The 21,786-nt window shown below is 45.5% G+C and overlaps 1 protein-coding gene across 1 annotated transcript in view; it reads left to right on the top strand.

Moving 5' to 3' along the window:
* The window catches only part of inpp5a (inositol polyphosphate-5-phosphatase A), a 138,581-nt gene that overhangs the window by 49,362 nt on the left and 67,433 nt on the right, over positions 1-21,786 (top strand). Inside the window, exon 4 of the mRNA XM_079280649.1 lies at positions 1,117-1,204. Coding sequence (XP_079136775.1) covers positions 1,117-1,204 — 88 coding nt within the window. The remainder of the gene's footprint in view (positions 1-1,116; positions 1,205-21,786) is intronic.

The following is a 21,786-nucleotide window of genomic DNA, read 5'->3' as shown; positions in this document are numbered from 1 at the left end:
ACATGTCTTCTTTCAGACTAGTGGAAAGAAAACATCCACAATACACCTTTAGGTGTTTCAATTAATTTTATTACATTATATATTTTTTAATATGTGTATTTAAGACATTTACCAAAAGTTACCATTAGAAGATGTCTAATTTGCATATTTAAACACAGCATTTCAGAAAAAATGGATAAAACAAGGCGACTGTGGCTCAGTGGTAGAGCAGGGTCGTCCTTCAATCACAGCATCGGTGGTTCGATCCCCGGCTCCGCTAGTCCATACTAAGACTGAAGTGGTATGAATGTTAGTTAGTCCTGATGGGCAGGTGGCCCCTTGCATGGTAGCTCCTGTCATCACTGTATGAATGGGTGAATGTTGACATGTAGTGTTGAAGCAGGAGACTAGAAAAGCGCCATACAAGTACAGTCCATTTACCGATATACCAATACATAGATTAATTGGAGTCAACTGGGGAAGTTTCATGGTTATATCTATTAGTTACAACAGTTCACCCGATTCACCTGGAGTGTCTTGAAATGGATCTAATTTTACAATCCATATCTTTAAAGGTGTTTTCTCAAAATACTTTTTTCTCAGACTCTGAGCCAGCAGCACTTACATCACCGAACTTTCAAATTTCGTTCCTATCTATCTCCTGAAGGTGAGCACAGAGGGGTTTGTTCATATAGCATTCGTAGCCTGATTCATACAACATTTTGTTCCTGTTTAATCGCTGTTAACGGTAATTTGTGATTTATGGAGTGATGCAAAGATCCAAAGTCCTCTCTGTAAAAACCTTTGACTCTAATATGTCAACTAAGTGAAACAAGAATTTTGAACCTGGCTTCATCCAATGTTCAGGTTTTGAAATGTGTGCAAATTATCACATATTTGATAAGATAACGCCTCATTTGCATATATAAACATACGATTTCATGCGGATACCTATTTCTTTTTTTCTTACCTGTAGTGATATATCCAGGATATTCTAAATGTGGTTCAACTGGAAGGTGCTTTCAGATCTATTGGACATTTCCTGATATATATATATATATATATATGTGTGTGTGTGTGTGTGTGTGTGTGTGTGTGTGTGTGTGTGTGTGTGTGCGCGTGCGCTCTGTCCATCAGAGAGCTGCTGTCCAGTGACGCCATGAGGGAGTACAGCAGAGCCCGCGTCTACCTCGACGAGAACTACAAGTCCCAGGAGCATTTCACGGTAAGCGCCGTCTGATTCGTTGGTGGTGCCTTCACATCCGAGGGGAGATGTGCACGCATGTGTGCTTTACACACATTTAATACATTTAGAATAACATGAAAAACCACCGTATTCTCTTAGAAGGTGGGACACAGACAGCAGGCTTTAAACATTGTTCTAAAGTCGGACTTCTAAAGTCATATTTCTACTCTTAAACTTTTACGCTAAGTCGTACTTTCAGCCGTGACGGACCCCCACTTCTCTGTCAGTGGCATGCGTCATCACAGGAGTCATTTTGTGATCGCAGCTCTTAAATTAGCACGCCACATTGTGATTTTAGCTCGTGGTTGAAATGGCAAACTTTGCGCGTGAAAAAACGGCCAAAGAAAACGTTGAGCGGTTTGGAATGAGCTCATTTCTAGAAGTCGGCGTGAACTAAGACGGACTACAAACTCATGAGCTGCAGACCTGCAGCTGACGTTGATGCACAGAAAGAGTTCATGTATAAATACTTCACGGGATCTACTCTATTGTGCACAGAGAGACTTGAACCCAGCTTCACATACCTGCGCTATTTCTCTCAGTCTGTAGTAACAGCAGATGGCCACTAGGTGGCAGCAGACACTCAACAATGTGGCCGTCAGAGCTTTGGTTGAAACTTTTTAAATGTGGGACTGCTTTACTTGTTGATTATCACGGCTTATTAGCAAATCATTGGGTTCCTTAGCGTTAGCTTTAGTGTGAATACAGTGAAGGTAATCATCAGAGTAATGGATACACAGGATACACACACACTGGCCTTAGCAATAGAAAGAAAAGTCTCAGTCAATTAGCCGCATTTCTTTCGCCGATCACTCCTTTTTTGAATTGCTTTTTTCATGCTGAATGACATAACAAAAGTTATGAAGTGGTGCTTATGGTCCCACTGTCTTCTGATATATTCACATTATTACACCATCTTTATATATTTGTGTCTGCGTCTTCTATTTAACTGACGCATGGCTGTGTGAGGAGTTAAACCTCGCTGACATGTCTCGTGTGCATGTCTCGTGTTTGGCCACTCGGTGGAGCCAGACACTCAGACAGCAGCAGAGCTTCTTCATCTCTGTCCTGTATCAGCCAGCGCTCTAGAGGAAACAAGTTTCATGTCTGACGCTTAATTGACAGACTACAGGTTTATCACGCCATCGTGTCTGCTTTCCCAGGAGATTATGTGGTTTAAAAAAAAGAAAAAACCTCCACAGTAATAACACACGGGGGGGGGGGAGTTGCTCAGCGCCTCCTCGGTTCTCCGCCACGCTGCGCCGCCGCAAACGCTCATAAATCACAGCCACCGCCGAGTCGTACTTGCTCTTTTCAAAAGAATATTACAAACGCTGGCCTTTTGAGGGGGGGGGGGGAGGGGGGCAAAATAAAATAATCATCTGCCGCTTCACATAAGTGCCCCTAATATCCCCGGCACCGCGAGAGGTTTATTTAATGGTGTTTGTCTACAGATTAACCTTCTGTTTTTTATTTCATTGGGATGGAGACGGCAGCGCGTGCGTCTCTGAAATGTGATTTCTATGATGCTGAAACCCCGGAGAACAGTAAACACCAATAGACTCTCACACAGGGCTTGCCATTTAGCTCTGGTGACATCACCCGTATTTGCTTTTGTCAATCTCCCCCCCCCGACTGTGCTCTGGGGATAATTGTTTGTTGTCCCCCCCCCCGCCTGTCAATTCTCAGATAATGTAAGTAGGGAGAGTTTTCTGCGCAGCAATGTAGCGAGTGTATACACGAGTGTTTGAACTGCAGCTCTGTGTCAGTGGAAGAGAGGGACGTGATTGATGACGTTCATTTGTCAATGAATGGAAGGCTTCTGTTTACGGCTGTGATTGCAGTCGGTGGGGGGGGGGGGGGGGAAGTTGATCGATTTAAAGCGATCCACAGGAAACTTGAGCAGCAACTTTTTAAAGCGATTCACCGGTTCCAGCGTCTCAGGTGTGAATATCTGCTGCTGGCTTTCTTCGGCTTCTGCGATGAGTCCTTGAATCTGTTTGGACAAAACAAGCAATTTGAATCTCATTTTGGGCTTCATTTTGGAAATTGTGGTAGCTGTTTCATTTTATGGTCCAAAAGATGTATCGAGAAAATATTCAGCATATTTGGTGATGTTAATAGTCATTAGTTGGTGCTCTAACTGCTCAAATCTTATTTATTTAGGTTTTTTTGTTTTCAACAAGTGATCTGCATAAAAACAAGCACATAAAACATCTGACCCTAAAAACAAACCAACAAACACAAAGAAGGACTCAGTTCTCTGTGTGTGTGTGTGTGTGTGTGTATGTGTGTGTTGATGGATCGGTTTTCAGTGTGAAAGATGTAGAAGGGAGAGATTGCAAAAAAATGACAGTATTGAGTAGAAGAAGATGGAAAGAGAAATATGAAAATAATACATAAATGGATGAATAAATAGATAATGGATACATAAATAACATGGAACCAGTGGGAGTGGAACTGTGCTGAGATCTGGAGAAATGTTGAAAACACAATTATCTATTTAACAAATGGACTTTGGTGTCTTTTAATGGCGTTATGGCAAATTTCAAGTACCGTAGAAATGCATAAACCTGATCCCCGTTCAGCTTTTGAGGTTTTAGAACCGGCTGGAACATTTATTTATCCCGGAAGGTGGCTCTGAAATCAACTTTAGGGTCATTTGTTGAGCAAAAACATTTTGCACAGACCGATTTCCTGCCAAAACCCAAAATGCAGAAAGATAAAAGCCAGTGTGGAGGCCTGAAGGAGCAGTATTCCTGACTGCATCTTAATTTACCCAAATGAAACCCCATCAACGTCCTGATGTCAAGAAACGGCACACATGCAACACCTCGGCGCTGAATGTGAGCGATGAGGAGTCCAGGCCGGCCTCCTCTCTCTCTCCCCTCCTCTCTCTCTCCTCCTCTCTCCTCCTCCTCATTCTCCCAGAGGAAGGCCGGCAGTGGGAAGAGCTTTGACTGACACGTCGCCCCTGCGGCTGAGCCCCGGGTCCTGGTGTTTTACAGCCCCGTTAAGGTATACAGCAGGTAAAATGTCAATTAGGAAGGCCCGCCCTGATAGCCCAACTCCCAATCCACATGTTCTCGGCCATTATTATTCATCGCGGGGCCCCCCGGAGCCGCAGGAGCGACGTGCGCCGTGACGCTGCCGCTTCCTGACATGGCGTAAAAAAAAGGCCCGCGAATACACACCCACCACACTGCTGTCACGCGGTCGAATCAAGCCATCCACACACACACACACACACACACACACACACACACAGAGACAGTGACACACAGCGGCCCTCTCGGTTGGAAGTTAAAGGCATCCCTCATGTCTGTGGTCTGCAGGACAGCAGCGAGAGCGGCGGCAGAGGATAAATCAGCCTCCGTGGCTTTGACGGGACACCGCCGTCTCCTTCTTACCGCCGTGCTTGTGTGTACACACGCATGTGCGTGTTTGCAAACCGCTTTCACGCCGAGGGACGGCGGTGTATAGAATGCAGGCACTTTGTCCCGAGCGATTTGCGTCACGGATCCGAAACAACAGACGGTGGAAGTTCAGAGCGAGCTGTCCGTGGGGGGGGGGGGGGCGTCTCACGATGGAGCGTACACTCGCGGCAGCTGGGAAGAGTCGTCTGATGGAAAGACGGCGACAGTCTAAAGCGAATCTCTGCGTAAGAGGAGTTCCCACCGAGGCCGGTGTTTTCTGAAGGAAACGAGTTCCTCTGAGAATATCAGATATTTAGAGAAGGAAGCCCGAAAAGGCCCCAAACACACAACTAGATCTTTACAAGGAGCCTGGTGAGATAAAAACAGATTTTATGCATATGGCTGTTGTTCACATTGCAAACATTTCAATGAGCCGCTCCCTCGGAGAAGGCCTGACACATGAGGGAGAACGCTGTTCATCAGGATAAAGTTAAGACGTTTAGCATTTCATTTCATTCTCCTGCTGTTTGAGCACTATTTGTAAACCCCCCCCCCATAGATGTATGCTAGTTTAAAGAAAGCAGGAGCACATGGAATGTTGTAACTTTGTGATGTGTCACCAGAAGTTGCTTGTTTTATAAATAGCAGCGTCTTGTAATATCGAGTGGGATGGCGCGACATGGAAATGGTAATTAACTAATGACATAAGAACAATAGCGGTTAAGATGCAAAGACATTTCAACGTTCAAAGACGGCCCCTCCTCCCCCGGCGCAGTGACACCAAAAGCCACGCCCCCCCCCCCCCCCCCCCCCTCCCCGGCCCACACTTAATGTTTCGCCTTGCTGTATTTGGGGCTGTGATTTGTCAAGCACTTCACCGTACGATGTATCACCATACAATACAACACAATAACTCAGCCGACAAATTGCATCAAAACTACTTCAAAAGGTAATAATTAGTTTTGCACATTGGTTTAGTCACTCGGCAGAGAACACACTGAAGTGAAATGCACTTGCCATAAAAAAGATATGAAAATAAAGTGCATATTGTAATCTCATTGTGTCGCTGAACACGCTTTACTCTGGTGACGTAATCGTGACATTCGACTCGGCGTTCTAGTCGTCCAACATCGCACGTCATGGCTCCTCTCTCTCTGCAGCGGGGAGCCATGTTCGTCAACTCTTCCTCAATCCTGGGCACTACACTGCTACATCCGCCCTGTGTCGGCAGGAATGATTCAGGATCACATAGCACCAGTCGACAGGATACGGCCGCCTGCTTGTTAGACGCCATGTTAGCAACATCGAGCGTTACAGGAGCCGAGGAGGTTGTTTGACACACGGGGATTTGAGGTGGTTTACAGGACATTTAAAATCCGTTTTAAAGCAAGATTCTTTATTGGTTGTTCTTCGTAGCTTCCTCTCCGATGCGTTCTTACGTTCTGGAACCTGGTCGCTACGTTTTTTTAATAGAGGTTGACGCCCAGAAACGTCCTGAACACTGCAAAATGAAACGCCGCCACACACTTCGAGTGATGTCACGAGGGATGATTGGGAGCGATTGTTTTTGTATGAGTCTATACGTTGTGTTTTCCACTCATTGTGCTTTTTTTCAGAATCGAGTGCAAGTCACAAATCAACAGATGAGCTGTTCCTGACTCAATGAATGTACCTTTTAATTTAGAGTCAGCTCACGGGCTCAGATATTTAGGAAAAGTTGTTAAAAGACACGCGGCGTAATGCAATCATCAGTGGCTCTCGCTGCTTCGGCCACGGATTTATGAACACTTAGTGTCCCTCTGTGCCGACAGGGCCTCAGCAGGAGTGTGTTTACGGCACGCCCCCGAAATGTGCGTCACTTGCATTTGTCCCATTTTATTTTAAACATAAATATAGATATATTATTTATTTGTTTTAACTGCGTCCTATATCACCTCCCTCTTCCGTGTTTTTATGATGAAACAAAACCAGGTTGCACGTCGGGATTATGTACTTACCGGAGAAAGTGGGGTCATAGAGGAGGGGTCTCTGTGTACAGCGCGTTGGTTTTACACACAGAGGTTAACTAGTAAGAGCAGCCCTCCTCCTCTTCATCCTCTTCCTCTCAGCTCCGTGTAGCAGCCACACAAGCAGGTTAAAATATTGCGAACTAAATCCAAGAGAGCTCTTATTTCAATATGGTGAGAAGTACGGCACCGACCGAGGCCACTTGAACGGAGTAGATGTCAGCGTGGTAATATGGCCGGACCATAACTCTCAGCGGCCATCACTCATACTCTGGGGCAGACGTAAGTGCACACACACACACACACACACACACACACACACACACACACACACACACACATATGTATATATATGTACATGTATATATATGTACATGTATGTGTATATATATATATATATATGTGACAAAGATGAATAAACACTGACGCTGAGAGTGCACGTTGAAACACACACACTCGGGACACGGGGGGTCGAGCGACAATCAATGAATCTGCCATCAGATGTGAGTTATGAGAGAGAGAGAGAGAGAGAGAGAGAGAGAGAGAGACTTCCCTGTGTGAAAATATTTTGGACTGGAAATGTAGATATAATTAACAGATTGTGGAAAGAGGTGGAGGAATTGACGCATTTATTGCGGGGGGTGAGGCGAACCTCTGCCCTGCCTGGAGTGAGCTGCTCTCACGCGCACAAACACGCATACACACTCATAAACGGTGCTCTGATAAAGTGTTTACCACTTTTGTGTGTGTGTGTGTGTGTGGGGGGGGGGGGGGTCTCCAGCCACAGATAATGATGTGATTCTTGCACGAGGCGGGTCGGGTGTACCTCACCACCGTCCATTATGATGTGCCCCCCCCCCCCCCCACCCACCAGCAGCCACCGCGGGGGCAGAGTGAAGGTGAGGCTGTCATATCGATCTTTTTAGCGCTAAAATATGAGCCACTTTACTCTGCTCCCCGGCGCAGTGATGTGAAAAATAATAACTCGGACCCAAATTAAAAATATTGATCGCTTAGGTGGTGTTGAGAGCAAATAAACACCCTCTGAAGGATTTTTTATCCCCCTCCCCTCCTCCCTTCTTGACCTCCTCCGTCTTGTCCCTCCCCGCCCGGGGGAAAGGGGGCCGTGTCAGGGATGGCGGGCTAGCTCAAAGTATAAAAACATCACCACCCGCCTTGTTGCTCAGCAGTCTTTTGGTAACAACCACCAAGCTAAAGCTCTCGACGCTCTTCATAGTTCCCGGACGTAAAATCAAACAAGCAGCCCATCTTCTCTGTTTTTTTCGGCAACTCTCTCAACGCTGATCGATTGGGTTTGGACTCCATAATCTGGTATTAGCTCGGGCTCCGTTCGCCGCAAACACCTCCCCAACCCCAACCCCGGGCATAATTATTATTTTTTTGCACATCTGAGCTTGACTTTTTTTCTTCTTTTTTTTATTCCTTCCCCGCTGTAACTGATGAGCTGACAGGGGCCATCAAACGGGTGGGAAAACAATTGCCACAAGGTTAATTTTATTGCCTGCTCCATGCATTTGTGAGCAGGCGGGAGGTGTCCTCTGCCCGGGGTCCTGATGAATGGCCGAGGCGGGTGGGGAATGGAAATGAGCGAGGGGTGGAGAGGGGAGAGGCCAGGCGCGTGGAGCCGGAGTCTCACCTGGAATTGAAATTTTCTCTGACACGCTCAAAATTGGTATTCTGAGATCTGAGATTCTGAGATATATATATATATATATATATATATATATATATATATATATATATATATATATATATATATATATATATATATATATATATATATATATATATATATATATATATATATATATATATATATATATATATATATATATATATATATATAGATATATATAGATATATATAGATATAGATCTATAGATATATATAGATATAGATCTATAGATATATATAGATATATAGATATATATAGATATAGATATATATAGATATATATAGATATATATATAGATATAGATATATATACACAAGAGAGGCGACGTTCCATTTAGTTTGATGATGACGGCCGCTGTGTGTCCCAGTCGATGGGCTTTTTTTTTTTTTTTTACGACACCCACTCCACCTCGCGCGCCCCGAAGAAGGTTAATACCCGCACATCCTAAACAGTGGATGTCAGATCGTGCACGAGAGTGTAGGAGAATAAACTACTTAGTGTATCCGAATGCTGTCGTAATACTTGATCGTCCCGGGAGCGGCACTATCGATTGTCTACAAGGACGTCTCGCTCTGTTTTTGGGGCCAAGGCGGGATGAATAGATATTTGATGGAGGGGGGGGGGGTGTTGCGTCAGTGTGGGGATGAGAGCCAGGCGTCGGGGAGGATCACATGCTGCCTGTTGACATCAGTGAGAGAGGGAGCTGGGGGGGGGGCTGGCGATATCTCCGGTTTTCCCACTTGAGCCGCCTGCCTCCCGCTGAAAGTTCCCTCCTGCCCGCTGGCTGCCTGCGTGTGCACGTGCACACGTATGCCCGAGTGGCATCACCGATCCTATTTACCGGCCGGCACTCTGCCCGTACGGATCGATCCATCCTCGTCCTCCGCCGCTGGCTATTGCCGCTTCATTTGCATGGCCCAGCTGAAAGCAGGCAATCCGGTGGCCATTATATTCCCATTAGCTAATCTCCCAGCTTTGATTTCCATAATCCTCTTGTCTATTGAGAACCCTCACAGCTCCCACAGTCCCGCTCTCCAAGGAGACAAAATGACCCCCAAACCCCAGGCACTTTACTCTGCAAAGAATCTGCTCAGCAACATGCATCTCTCACACACACGCACGCACGCACACACACACACACACACACATCATCCGTATTAGTACCGGTGGTGTACTCCTTATGCAGAATATATGTATGTATTGTGTATTTTGATTATTTTTAATGATGCATTTACATGTAAGCAGCATTTTAATGTTCTGGTGGATGAGTTCAGTGTTTATTTCTTTAACAGAAACTAAATATCAAAATAAACTAAATATCGTTTGTCAACGACCTTTTTTTCTCCACGACTAAGACCAGACGACTAAGACCAGACGACTAAGACCAGACGACTAAGACCAGACGACTAAGACCAGACGCCACCATAGCAACATGTAATATTATATATATGTATTTAATAGAGACACAGGACTAAGACAAAGAATACGAAAGAAAAAGCTGACAAAATGCGTGGAGTAAAATGTTATAAAGAGGATTGTTTAGGAAGAAACTGTCCTTTCTTATTATAATCCTCACACTGCAGCTCACTTGGGAATAATTGGAAAGACAAACATTTTGAGCCAGAAAAGACTTTGCAAAGATACCGTCTTGATTGGATTCATTTAGACCCCTGAAGCTTCACATATGCATCACTTACATGGAAAACACGGACAGGACTGATGATTACAGTGACCCATAACTCTCTTAATATACTCATAGGCAAGTGAGTATTGTACTAAGATAGGCCTAAACAAATGTAACCCTTAAATAACTCCTGGTGTTGTTTTAAAAGTACCCTTTATTGTTAAATATGTGTGTCAAGGCACAACAAAATGAATATCTGAAAACTGCCGGATACCACCCCAGCATAGTAACGATGGAGGAGCCAGCATTTTTCTGGGATTCTCTTCATGCCTGCAGGATTTATAGACTTCTTAATTATCAGCAGTTTAAAAACTGTGAGAGCTTAATATGTCAGCAAGTGAGGAAATATTTAAACAGGCAGCAATGCCGATGTTTTACTGAGTAGCAGTGTCTATTACGCTGTTATTTAGGTAAGTGTGTTTAACCCTCTAGGCTGAAAACTAATCGCTAATGCAATCACCGACGCATGCCAATGGGATGCAGCGATTCTCCCCCCCCTCCCACAGCTCCATCCCATGGGTCGCCCACTCATCCTCTTCTGGTGGAGACGTGCAGTGTGCCGGGCCAAACTGACCTCAATCACCCTCGGTAGAGTTCTCCTGGAGCGATCGCTTCCATTGATCAGAGGACCGACCACCTACCGCCCACTCTCCACCCTTGACACCCCCCTCCTCTCCAAACGAGCTGATAATTAATAAGGGCTGGCTGTGCAAAACACCGGTCAACAGGACGGCGTGATGGATCGGACAGCTTGGATGCAAACCAATACGGCTGTCGAGCTTTTCTCCAGCCCCTGGGCGTCCATGATTAGGCATGCAGAGGAGCGCCCTGCTAATTAAACACCCACAGATCGCCCTTGTTTTCAGCTGGGGTGCTTTCTATCTGCTCACTATTGGCATGTAATTAATAATTCATGGGGCTGCGTCACTGAGGACGGTGCTTTGGGTTTGTTGCAGACTTTGTGGTAAAGTTTAATAGCTCACAGCGTCGCGCACTAATGGAAGATTAACTTGAAATGTTCACTATTTGCTTTGTGATTGTTAATTAAATGTTGCAAGACTAACACCTACATCCTAAATGCGTGTCCACTCTTAGGAATAAGGGTTCCAAACGGGCTCTTCCTGACGGTCTGAGGTTCTACACAGAACCATTTGCTTCTGAGGAGCAAGGGTTTTTCGAGGGTTCTCTGTAAGACTATGGGATCCTTTAAAAAAAACTTTTTCGAATAAAGAGTTCTTCAAGGATTGTTGAAAGTATTGGTGTTCTCAGAAAATGCCCACAACCCAGCCAACAGACGATCAACTGTGATTGTTAATCATGATTAAGCCCTTTAGGGTTCCAGATGAAACCATTGAAATATAAAAGGGTTGGTAGAACCCCCTAGTTGGGTTCTAAATGAAACCCTTGGAATATAAAAAAGTTCTTTGTAGAACCCCCTGTTGGGTTCCAGACACAACCCGTGGAACATAAAAGGGTTCCCATATGAACCCCTAGATGGGTTCTTGCTGAAACCTTTGGAATATATAAGTGTTCTCGGTAGAACCCCTTGCGTGGGATTTTGTCAGCACCTTTAGGTGGAAAGCTTCTAGAGAACTTCTAGACAGGGTTCTGGCTGGAACCATTACACCATCGAAGGGTAGTTCGTACAACCTCTCACATGGAGTTCTGGGTGGAACCTTTCACAAGTGGTTCTAGGTACAACTCCTTAATGTTGAGTAGCGGGTAAAACCCTCTAAAAGGTTTTCAGATGGAACCTTTATAAAAGACTCAACTCGGAACCAAAACATGGATCTCCTGTAAGGACAAGCCGAAGAACCCTTTCTGGCTCTAGTCGCCACCTTTAATGCTAAGAGTGTGGGATGAACATGGTGCATATCAGCAATAATTAGCATTCAGACAGTCGTTATCATTCCTCTGAACAGCCAATCACACCTCCGTGGGGCATTTGCTGCAGAGCTGCCAAATAACGACACCTCCAGGCGATTTCCTCTGACTGTCGCCGAGGCGGTTCCACATCGGTGACAACAGAGATTTCCGCTTTGTCGCTGAAGGAGCTGAGCAGTGACTGACACATCCAGGACCGATCTATACCGCTGTGCTAATGACTTCCTTTTAATCGCTGCACCCACTGTTGTTTGGTCACCACTTGACTTGTTAGCCACGAATTGTTAGATATGGGCATATTCCCCACAGAGGAAAGTCCCGTTAGCGGCTTCATTAGACTCAGTCAGGCCTCCTGAAACACACTGCTCGTCACCAGCGGCCGTTTGTGTAACTGTTCTCACTGAGAGCTCATTGAGAGCATTGGGGAAAGTGAAAGAGCAGAAAGTGGAAACTGCAGGTCTAGTCTTAACGACGGTAGGTCTCGGCAAGGCAACAGCTGGAGTAGGACGTGTGGTTGGCTGGTCCCACATCGGCCCCTAACCGCGGTGATTGGGTGTAATCGCTGGATCTGGACTAAGAGGAGTGGAGGGGTCGCCGGCTATGGGTTGTGAGCCTGTCATAATAACAACCAACAATGTGATCATTTCATTTCCCTTTCACTTACACTTCACCTCACTTCACATGAGCCAGGACACACACACACACACACACACACACACACACACACACACACACGCACATGGACAGACACGCACAAGGTTAACGTTGGGCCCCATTTATTTCACTCTAACAATGACTCTAAATAGCCTTTCAAAAGCGGAGTGAGGAGGGAGACAAAAATAATCTAATCACGCAATTACTGCTTGGCTTCATTCTATAGTTAAGTGCGTTTTTATTGTGTAACGTTTCTTTCTCTCCCCCCCCCGCACCGACTCCCACCCCCTCTTTTTTTCGTTTTTTCCTGCCTCCCTCGGCAAGCGTTCTCTCCCTGCCACTTCTCATCTAATATGGCCATAATTGGGTTTGGTTGTACAAATCAGATTTCAGCAATTGGGTTATCCTCCACTGAAATTGGAGAGGTCTGTGGGCCGGCATGGGTGGAGAGTTAATCTGCTTTTTGTTAAGCCCTCCTCCTCCACGGCGGCAACAACATCGGGCCGTGCCAGTTAAAGCGCTTTACCTGTCACTGTGGACACGGCTCGTAATTTAGCCCCCTCTTCAAAAAAATAAAATAAAAAAAAGAACCTGCCCCCCCCCCCCCCCCCCCCACACACACACACACACATTATACACATCTAGCCACCATCTGCTTCTCCTCGTGCAAATAACGACATTTGAATCGAGCATTAACGGGCTTAATTACTTTAAAATTGTCATTTTAATTTACACTGATATAGTATTGATCACACAAGCAGAGATTAAGGCCCTCAGTGGAGCGGTTGATGTGGAATTAAACAGGGCCAGGTCCTCCTGGGGCTCGCCTGGCCTGTCCTGCCGCAGCCAGAAGAGGAATGACATCCTCCCCCTAATGAACTGGCAGCATGCGCAGACATGAATTTCAGGCCCCGCCGGAGAAGGAGGGAAATAATGGGGTTTGGGGAGCCATGGCGGGTTATTCATTCACTGCCATGCACCAATTCTCCTGTGATTCATCCCTGGGCCCCCAGACCCCCACTGCCTGTTTGCCTGGCACATCCAGCCCGCCTGACCTTTCTCCCGCCTAAGTGTATCTATAAATATATATATATATATATCTCCCCTCCCTCCTCCACCTAGCTTCATACCAGGTATCATGTACAAAGGGATGGAGTGGCATTGGGGGGGTCGGAGAGAGAGACACCTGCAGCTAACCCTAATCCAAACACCCCCCCCCCCCCCCCCCCCATGCGGTGGTGGAAGTGGCGGTCCGTGATTCTCCCTCTCATCCTGGCTCACCGGCCTGTCTGACGACGACGCCGACACATTCCTGGGGAATTGATCTCCTCGCTCGAGCCTGGTGTCACGCACGGCTGGTTATGATCTGGGGTGGGGGTGGGGGGGGGAATCGTTAAATAAAATCCAAGCAATTTCCCCCCTCAGTTTGAAGAAAGCCTGTGGCTCGTGTGCTGTGGAGTAATTACAGCAGCAGAAACAACCTCTTGACACCTGTATCCAATGAGCACGCTCAAACAATCACACTCGACACAAGTGCTTTTAATGAACGGCTCTTCGAGTGAGGGGTCCCCGATACGAATAAAGCCCGCTCTGTGTTATGCACACACAGGAAGGAAGAGTATTCTGATGCACTTTTTACTCACTTGAAGCACATTTTGTGCAACGGTGGCTGCTGTCAAAGTTTTTTTTTTGTGTGAATAGAGCAACAGTGAGAAATGAATATCTCTTCTTGCTCGATTTCTTGATGTATCTCAAGTCAAATATCATTTATGGTATTACATTTAAAAATCTGCTGAAATGATTTCACCAGTGTAAACAGCTGATAGTGTAATGACACATGCTGTTGGGTAAGGGTGAAGCCTACAGTAGGTGCCAGAGCAGGTCGGCCGTTAACGGTAAGGTTGGTGGTTTGATGCTGAAATGTCCTGGAGCAAGACACCGAACCCCAAACTGTGGATTTATATGGGGAAAAAATGTTGTCCTGGCAAAAGTGATGGTAGCTGGTTTCCACTATAGGCTTTAACAAAAATATTCAAAATACATCAGCGTCAAATACAAAAATAACCCTTTTTTCTACTTTTGTTTGCAGTATGTCAATGATCATTAACATAAACTTTCTATGTGCACAAGCAGTTATTTTCTCTAACTTTGGCTGTTTAACTCTGACCAGTCATTGACGTTCCCTTTTGGTCGGTTTATTAAAAATTCAACATTTTATTGAAGGAATATAGTGGCAATTTGTTTTTCAATAGACACCAGTAAGAATTTTCAGGAGCCATACCTTAAATGTATAAAGATGTTTTAGATCAGTCACAGCAATCATGGTGGTGACTCCATCAGCCTCCATGTATGATGGTAGTAATATGTTATTGCATCTGTACTCATAGCAGGCGGCAACTTCTGGGTCTGAAATGTGAAGCCAATGCGGAAGTGCCTTAAACTTGCATTCTCTCTAATGTCCATCAGAGGGCGACTCCTCTGGTTGCAAAAAGAAGTTTGATTGTATAGAAGTCTATGAGAAATCTCACTTGACTTATTACCTCAGTAAACATTGCAAACATGAGTTTATGGTCTCAATTAGTAGTTTCAAGTCTTCTTCAATACAGCATGATGTTCATTTAGTAAATTGTGGTGCATTTCGAGTAAATGTAAAAACCAAGACGTTGACGGCCAAAAACCAGGATGGTGACGGCCAAAATAACGAAGTTTAGGCTTTTAGTCCACAAACCAATGGGTGACCACGTCCACTTCTTATATACAGTCCATGTCTGGCAGTGCATGCTCTCCTCTTCATCGCCTCCTTTCTTGTTGTTCTCCACTCTGAGCTGTCAGGAGCTTCAGGAATGATTTATGGAAACAGGTACACATCACGAAATCAGACGGCGATGATGTCTCGGTGGCAAAGTCAAAACAGATCTCAAGTCTCTGCCTGTCCTTGAGCCAGTTGACTACCAGTGATGCCTAAAACCGCCCCAATGATCAGAACAGATTGAAAGTGTGTGTTTGTGTGTGTGCGCGAGGGGGGGGGGGGTTGTTTGTGAGGTCCTCATTTGATTGCATTACCTACACCTGGATGCGGCGAGGTGGAAGCCATCTTGACAATGAAGGCTGAACAAAACAACAACCCTCTTCTCTCTTCCCTCTCGGCTCGCGACTCCGCATGACTGATATCGAGATGTCCTCCAATACGCGTAATGGACTTGGCAAGGCCCGAGGTGGCTGGGCTCGGGCCTTCTACTCCACTCTGTCATCCAATCACCTTATTCTAATGCTATTGCATTGTTTAGTCAACCAGCCGTCCATTTACATCAACCCGTAGCCACGCGGCCACACCACAGAGGCACTTAATAGAATTAGCAGGTATTGTGCAGCACATTTTAAACACATAGGCCGTTTCAGACGCACACACTTGGCCACCCCGCCGTCCCTCCCTGGGCCGATGAGCCCCCCGCTTGCTGTCTGAGTAATGGCATCGCGGGCTCCCCCCCATGCAGCTCCTCTTTAACTGGCATAGCTCTGCACTCTGCCCACCGTGGACAGTTTATTCGGATCTTTAAACGCGCAGCCAGTATTGTTGTCATGTTTGTGTTATGTACTACATAGTAATAGCTCATAAAGCACATTTGTTGCATTATCAGATCATCTTTCACTCGCTCCTTATTAGAAAATAAGAATCCGGAGCTCTCGGCCGAAACAGCCAGTTAATTATAGGGCCCATAATTTCCTGATCTGATTTTGGGGAATGTTTGCGAGTCTGTTCGGCCGGCCAGGACATACATAAACGGAACAAAAATGAAACGGCCATGTGTCTGGGAATTTGCAGTCATATGCCCTCTCTTGCCCTTGACTGAATGCTTTGTTTTCCTTTTCAAACCCTCGACACTCCCAATGCCATCCAACAAATGAGTCTCATATGCTCTCCCCCCCCCCACTTGTGGTTAACGTGGAACAATTTCACATGAAATAACCCCAACATTGTCTCAAGGCCTCATTTTCTAATAATGTTAAATCTTGAGTTCATTTGGAAACGACTGGGTCAGGGGGAAATGAGCAATGCCTCTGTCCCCTAGCCGCTACCCCCCCTCCCCCCTTCCTATTAAACTATCACCAATAAAAACAGCCGCACACTCCCAGCGAGAGGGTGTGTCCTGCCCGGCGTAATAACGAGGGCCTTCCTCCTTGTCCCGGTCCCCCAGCCGATTGATTTTTACTGGCTAAATGAATGCAGTCGCTGTAGGGTTCTGGAGGTCAGCGGTAGACGGGTTCCAGCAGATGAGGGGCGGTGCTTGGCATACGGAGAGGCAGCACGCCGATACGGGACCTCCAGAGTCCGCCTGATGAAACTCACTGCGGAGTCTGTTTGAGGGCGGAGCGCGCAATATAGCTTATGATGTATTGTCTCCGCGCTGTTCAACGCACGTGCCGAAATGCATCCCCTGTGATTGACCAAGCAAATATATAGGCCCATTTATTGACTACACTCACTCACCCCAATGTTGGTTTGTTGCCCTTGCTTCATGCTGTATATCCGTCTGTTGGCTCTCTTGATGGCAAAGCGTAATCAGTGAGTAATGCTTCCCAAGTGGGAACCAATCTAACACAAAGGGTGACCCAGTCAGCAGTGTCCCTGCACAAGTTCAAGCCACAATGGCGGCCTGTGTGCACCACACTGTAGCTAATTTACCACTCATTAAAGGGCCCTCTAATTAGATTGGATGTTATGCTCCTTCAGTTAAATGCAAGCTCTTAATTTTAACTGCCTAATTACATTTCTGAAAGGGGAAGAAAAGCTTTTCAAAGCACTCTTTGGCCGACTGGAAATTAAGCATTTGAAGCAACGCTGAGCTGCAGAGAACTGAGTCCTTCTTTCATTCAGTGATTTGATGTCCGCATGGCATTTGCCACTTGATTGTCTAACACACGGGTCACCACGTATACGCGGTCAACTGCGTGAGCTACTGCAAAACTCCGGCGAGCTAATTAGTTAGCCTTCCAATTTATTTCTACTAAAGAAGCTAAAGCTGCAGCGCCATGATTTGGGAAACTTCCAAAACCTCGCGTCAGAACTGGAGACTCAACGGAAGGCGTGTCCGTAACTTGACAGTGCGCGCTACACAGAGCAGTTTGACAAACGCTTTCCAGACTTTGCTTTACTCGAGCCAGTTGCTACACTTATGTGGTGCACATTTCGGGAAGATATTGAGGTTGACTTACACTCATCAAAAATTGCAACGCTGTTTCACCTGAACTCGTCTGGAGTGGAGATATATATATATATATATATATATATTTTTTTGCATGCTAGCTGACAAATGAAGTCGGAGCTAGCGTCAGTAGCGGTTTGTACATGCAAGCTAATGTTGACGCATCACAGAATGGCCTGCTGGCTAAACCCTGAAGCCAGCAGTTAGCTAGCTGACTCTACTTCTCTCTACATGTTTTTTGGAGTGTCGATGCGGGATAGAGGCCTTTGGTATGTTACCGTAACCATGACAAATCTACCCCTTTAAAATCTTTGCATTTTTATGTGTTGGTTCTTTTTCATTTGTTTTTATGGCAAAATACTAAGTACGTAGCTTGGGTCTAGATGGACCCTTTAAACAGGTACACACAACTTAACAGCAAAACAGTTGCTGATCAAGACAATACACACTAGTACAATTTAAAAAGTACCATATCAACTGGATCATGTGCGACTACTATGTCTGATCCTTTCTTGAAAACTGTTTTCAACTTGCATGTTGTTTTCTGGTGGTGAGGAGTCCCACATGTTGATTCACAGAACATTCAAAGAAATGTGTTCAGGAGAAGTTTTCTGAAAGAGCACTTTAGAGGCATAGATGTCGCGTCGTCCTGTTTATCAGCCAAGTCGCCTCAACAATGTCTACAGGTGGAAGGGGACAGAAAGCTGCCCGCTGGAGCTCGGCTGTTTACGTCGCTGCCCTCGTTTGTGCAAAGCCGAAGTTGAGCATTGAGTCTGGTTTGTTCTCAAGTGGTAACAGATGCACTGCACATTGCGTATTCTTCTCCACCGACACGTGACCCAATGACACACAATACACTACCACCGAGTCATCTGTGGAGCGCTCAAAGGGGAGGGCGAGGCCCAGGAGCCCTGTCGCAGACCTGCATGGGCCCCCTCCAAATCCTCTTTTCCTCCCACATTTCTGTGGCTGTGGTACTTTACAGGAGAGCAGACGTGGGTTTCGCTGCCACTCTGGCCCCTGGCACAGGACCTCTGCTCACTCTCAGCATCTCAAAGCTGTCTTTTGCTGCGATTGTACGGATAAAAAATAAAAATGAAAAAAGAAACATCTGCGTCAGAAATGTCCTCTGTTGTTCGTTTTTTTTTCTTTTTTAATTTATTATTACAATAATACAATAAGAGGAAGAAAAAGAATATAAACCCATGACATCATTTCTTGTTATCTAAGAAAGCTGAGGCTGCATTTACATTTGCTTTTCATGCAGCGTCCGTGTGCTCTCAGGGCCGATGCACTGGAGTATAACTAAGCTAGCATGGAGGATATCCAACCATTTAAATCAAGCCTCTGGGAATTTTACATAACACATCATTGGCGAGCATCGGTTTTTACATAAAGACAAAGAAAGGCCACAAAGAGCCACCGGACGGGCGTCTTAGCCTGAGACGAGCCGCTGCGCTGAGTGTTTTTGCAGACTCCTCTAAAGCTTCACGGTCCTGTGGTCACTGTTGTGCTGCGAGAACGCCTCTGCTCATACCCAGACAGAACACAGACAGAAAGCTGCTTATTCTTTTTTTTTTTTTTTTTACACATCTAGCAGAGGGGGAGCAAAAAAAAGATTTTTCTGAACGCGACCTCAAATCTGAACCCTCTCCTCTGATGGGGCGATCTTCAGAGAGGACTGCTCCGGGGCCTACAAGGAGATACTGGAGACCGCCATCGATTGTCCCCGCGCTGCGGATGCCGTCATATATTATAGCTGTTTCACGAGATGGCTCATGATCTAGACGATGTTGCCTTCATTTACGAAGAGTTGTGTTTGTGCTAAAAGGGGAGGAAGGGCTCGCGATACAGAGAAATGAGCGCCTTCCTGATAAATTCTTCCCACAAGTGACAAAGTAATGCCACTAAGATGTAGCAGACTAATATATCTACGGGACGCCGCGATAGAGCTGTATCTCACTGGGCGGCCAAGGATGCCACTTCGTCATTACAAGGCCGCGTGAGCGGGCTCGCTGACACTGCGGGACGGGGGGATCAAAGCGGCCCTCCGGACTGAAGCGGACTGATTACTTTCCCAGCTGACATCGCTGCTCTGACAGCCGGCGGCCTCAGGGAGAGTTGACTTTGCTCAATACTGATTATTTGACATGGAAAGTTGCATCACTTTACCCCAGATGTTGACAGGTGTGCGCGCACATGTGCTTCTCTACAAACGCTCATGAAAGTCGTGCATTCAGCCAATGTGTATATAAAAACTTTTCAAACTTCTTCATTTGACCGCAGTTAAAATGATATTGCTTCCATCCCCCCCAACAGCCTGTATGATCCTAATCCAATCAATTCCTTCACAAATGAGGCCACGTGTATGGGCGCAATATTAAATCATATAATAATATAGATTGATGAACAGTACATGACAACATTAGCAGGCCTTTCCAAAATGCACAGATGAAAAGGAAAGAAATCAATGAGCTCAAAGACCTGTCATTTGCATGGGCCTCTTCCCCTAATGGGAATACTTTTTACAGACGGGGAATTACAAGTTGAAATATTCTTTTTGATTATTGGACATCCATAGCCAAATATGATTTACATTAATGAGCATAAGTATATTAAGGGCATTTTATCCCCCAGCATCCGAAACAATTGAATAATGGCGCTGGCAACCCGGCGGAGGCCTGCGGAGATAATGTCACTTTAATTACTAATGGATATCTCAATTGTTCAGACTTTGATTTTTCATCTCTGGGAGCAATCGAATAAGGCAAATATTCATCATCCTCACATCCCCTTTTAAAACGATGATTTTTGCCGAGCCCAGACAGCGCGGTTGTTTAGAGAAAGTGGCCGTTTAGCGTGCTGTTCTCCGAGATCAACGGTTTATTTGGAGATTGCTTTCAAAAGATTATTCTCCACGTGAAGACAGAAGGAGGTCTTTTCAGGCCCAATTGCAGCCGTCTGATACACTCAGGCCCGGGACGTTGACCTTGTTAGCGGGGACAGACATTGTAAAAATGTCCCTTCAGAACCATAATTGCCCCGTGTATTGCTCTTCGCTGTTTGTCATTGGATGAATGTTACATCCTGTTTTAGTACTAGTTGTGCCCGGTGTCTTGATTAAATTGTGAATTTTGACCTGAGCTTTTATTATGAAGTTACAGAACAATCCGACCACAGCGGTGTGTCAATCTGGACGACCTTAATAAAGGGCTCTGCCGGCTCTAGTCAACAGCAGTACTCTCTGGCATTGCTCTTTAATTCAGTTAAAACACAGATACGGTCCCGATGACCTCTTGAGTCATTGGAAATGTAATCTTAAGTGTCTCCGAGTTAAAATGAGGTGGCATCAGGAAACTGCATCTTGTTAAAGACGCTCCAAACTGTTATAAGCACACTGTGCAGTAGGGCTGACTGATCAGGCCAAAGTCTCCTCGTCCTCCTAGTGTTCATTTATACCACCATACAGTAATTATTATGTAAATTAAATAAAACAAATAGTCAAGCCCAATCAGGGGAAACCCGGATGACATCATCTTTAGCTGCTTTTACGCTTTTGAGGCCGACAGTTGCACCCGTGTCAAGCTGCAAGAAAAGCGCCCTCAACACGGCTTCATTTACTCCGTTTTCACTGTGAATTTACAGACTGCCATGTAAAGGACATCTGGCCCGGCCTCCTGAAGAGGTCAACAGCAGCACCGGCCCCACAGGTGTAATCCCATTTACTTTGCTCCTCGGATTTTATGTCCTCGTTAAAAGCTGCTGAAGTAGCAACATGGTATTAGTAAATACGCAGCTGGAATATATATATATATATATATATATATATATATATGAGCATTAATCATTGTCGTAGTGGACGGGACGCTGCTGCCTCGCTGCAAACCGGCAGAAACGATGCATTGAATAGAACGTATATATTGTTGTCCTTTAATTGTGACTGGAGTTCTGTTCCCTTCCTATAAGCATTACATCAAAATGTGCCCCCACCACATTTCTGTCTTATTGCTTTATCAG

This window comes from Melanostigma gelatinosum, assembly GCF_949748355.1.
Source record: "Melanostigma gelatinosum genome assembly, chromosome: 12".
Classification (NCBI taxonomy): domain Eukaryota; kingdom Metazoa; phylum Chordata; class Actinopteri; order Perciformes; family Zoarcidae; genus Melanostigma; species Melanostigma gelatinosum.
This window is presented reverse-complemented; position numbering and strand designations above follow the sequence as displayed.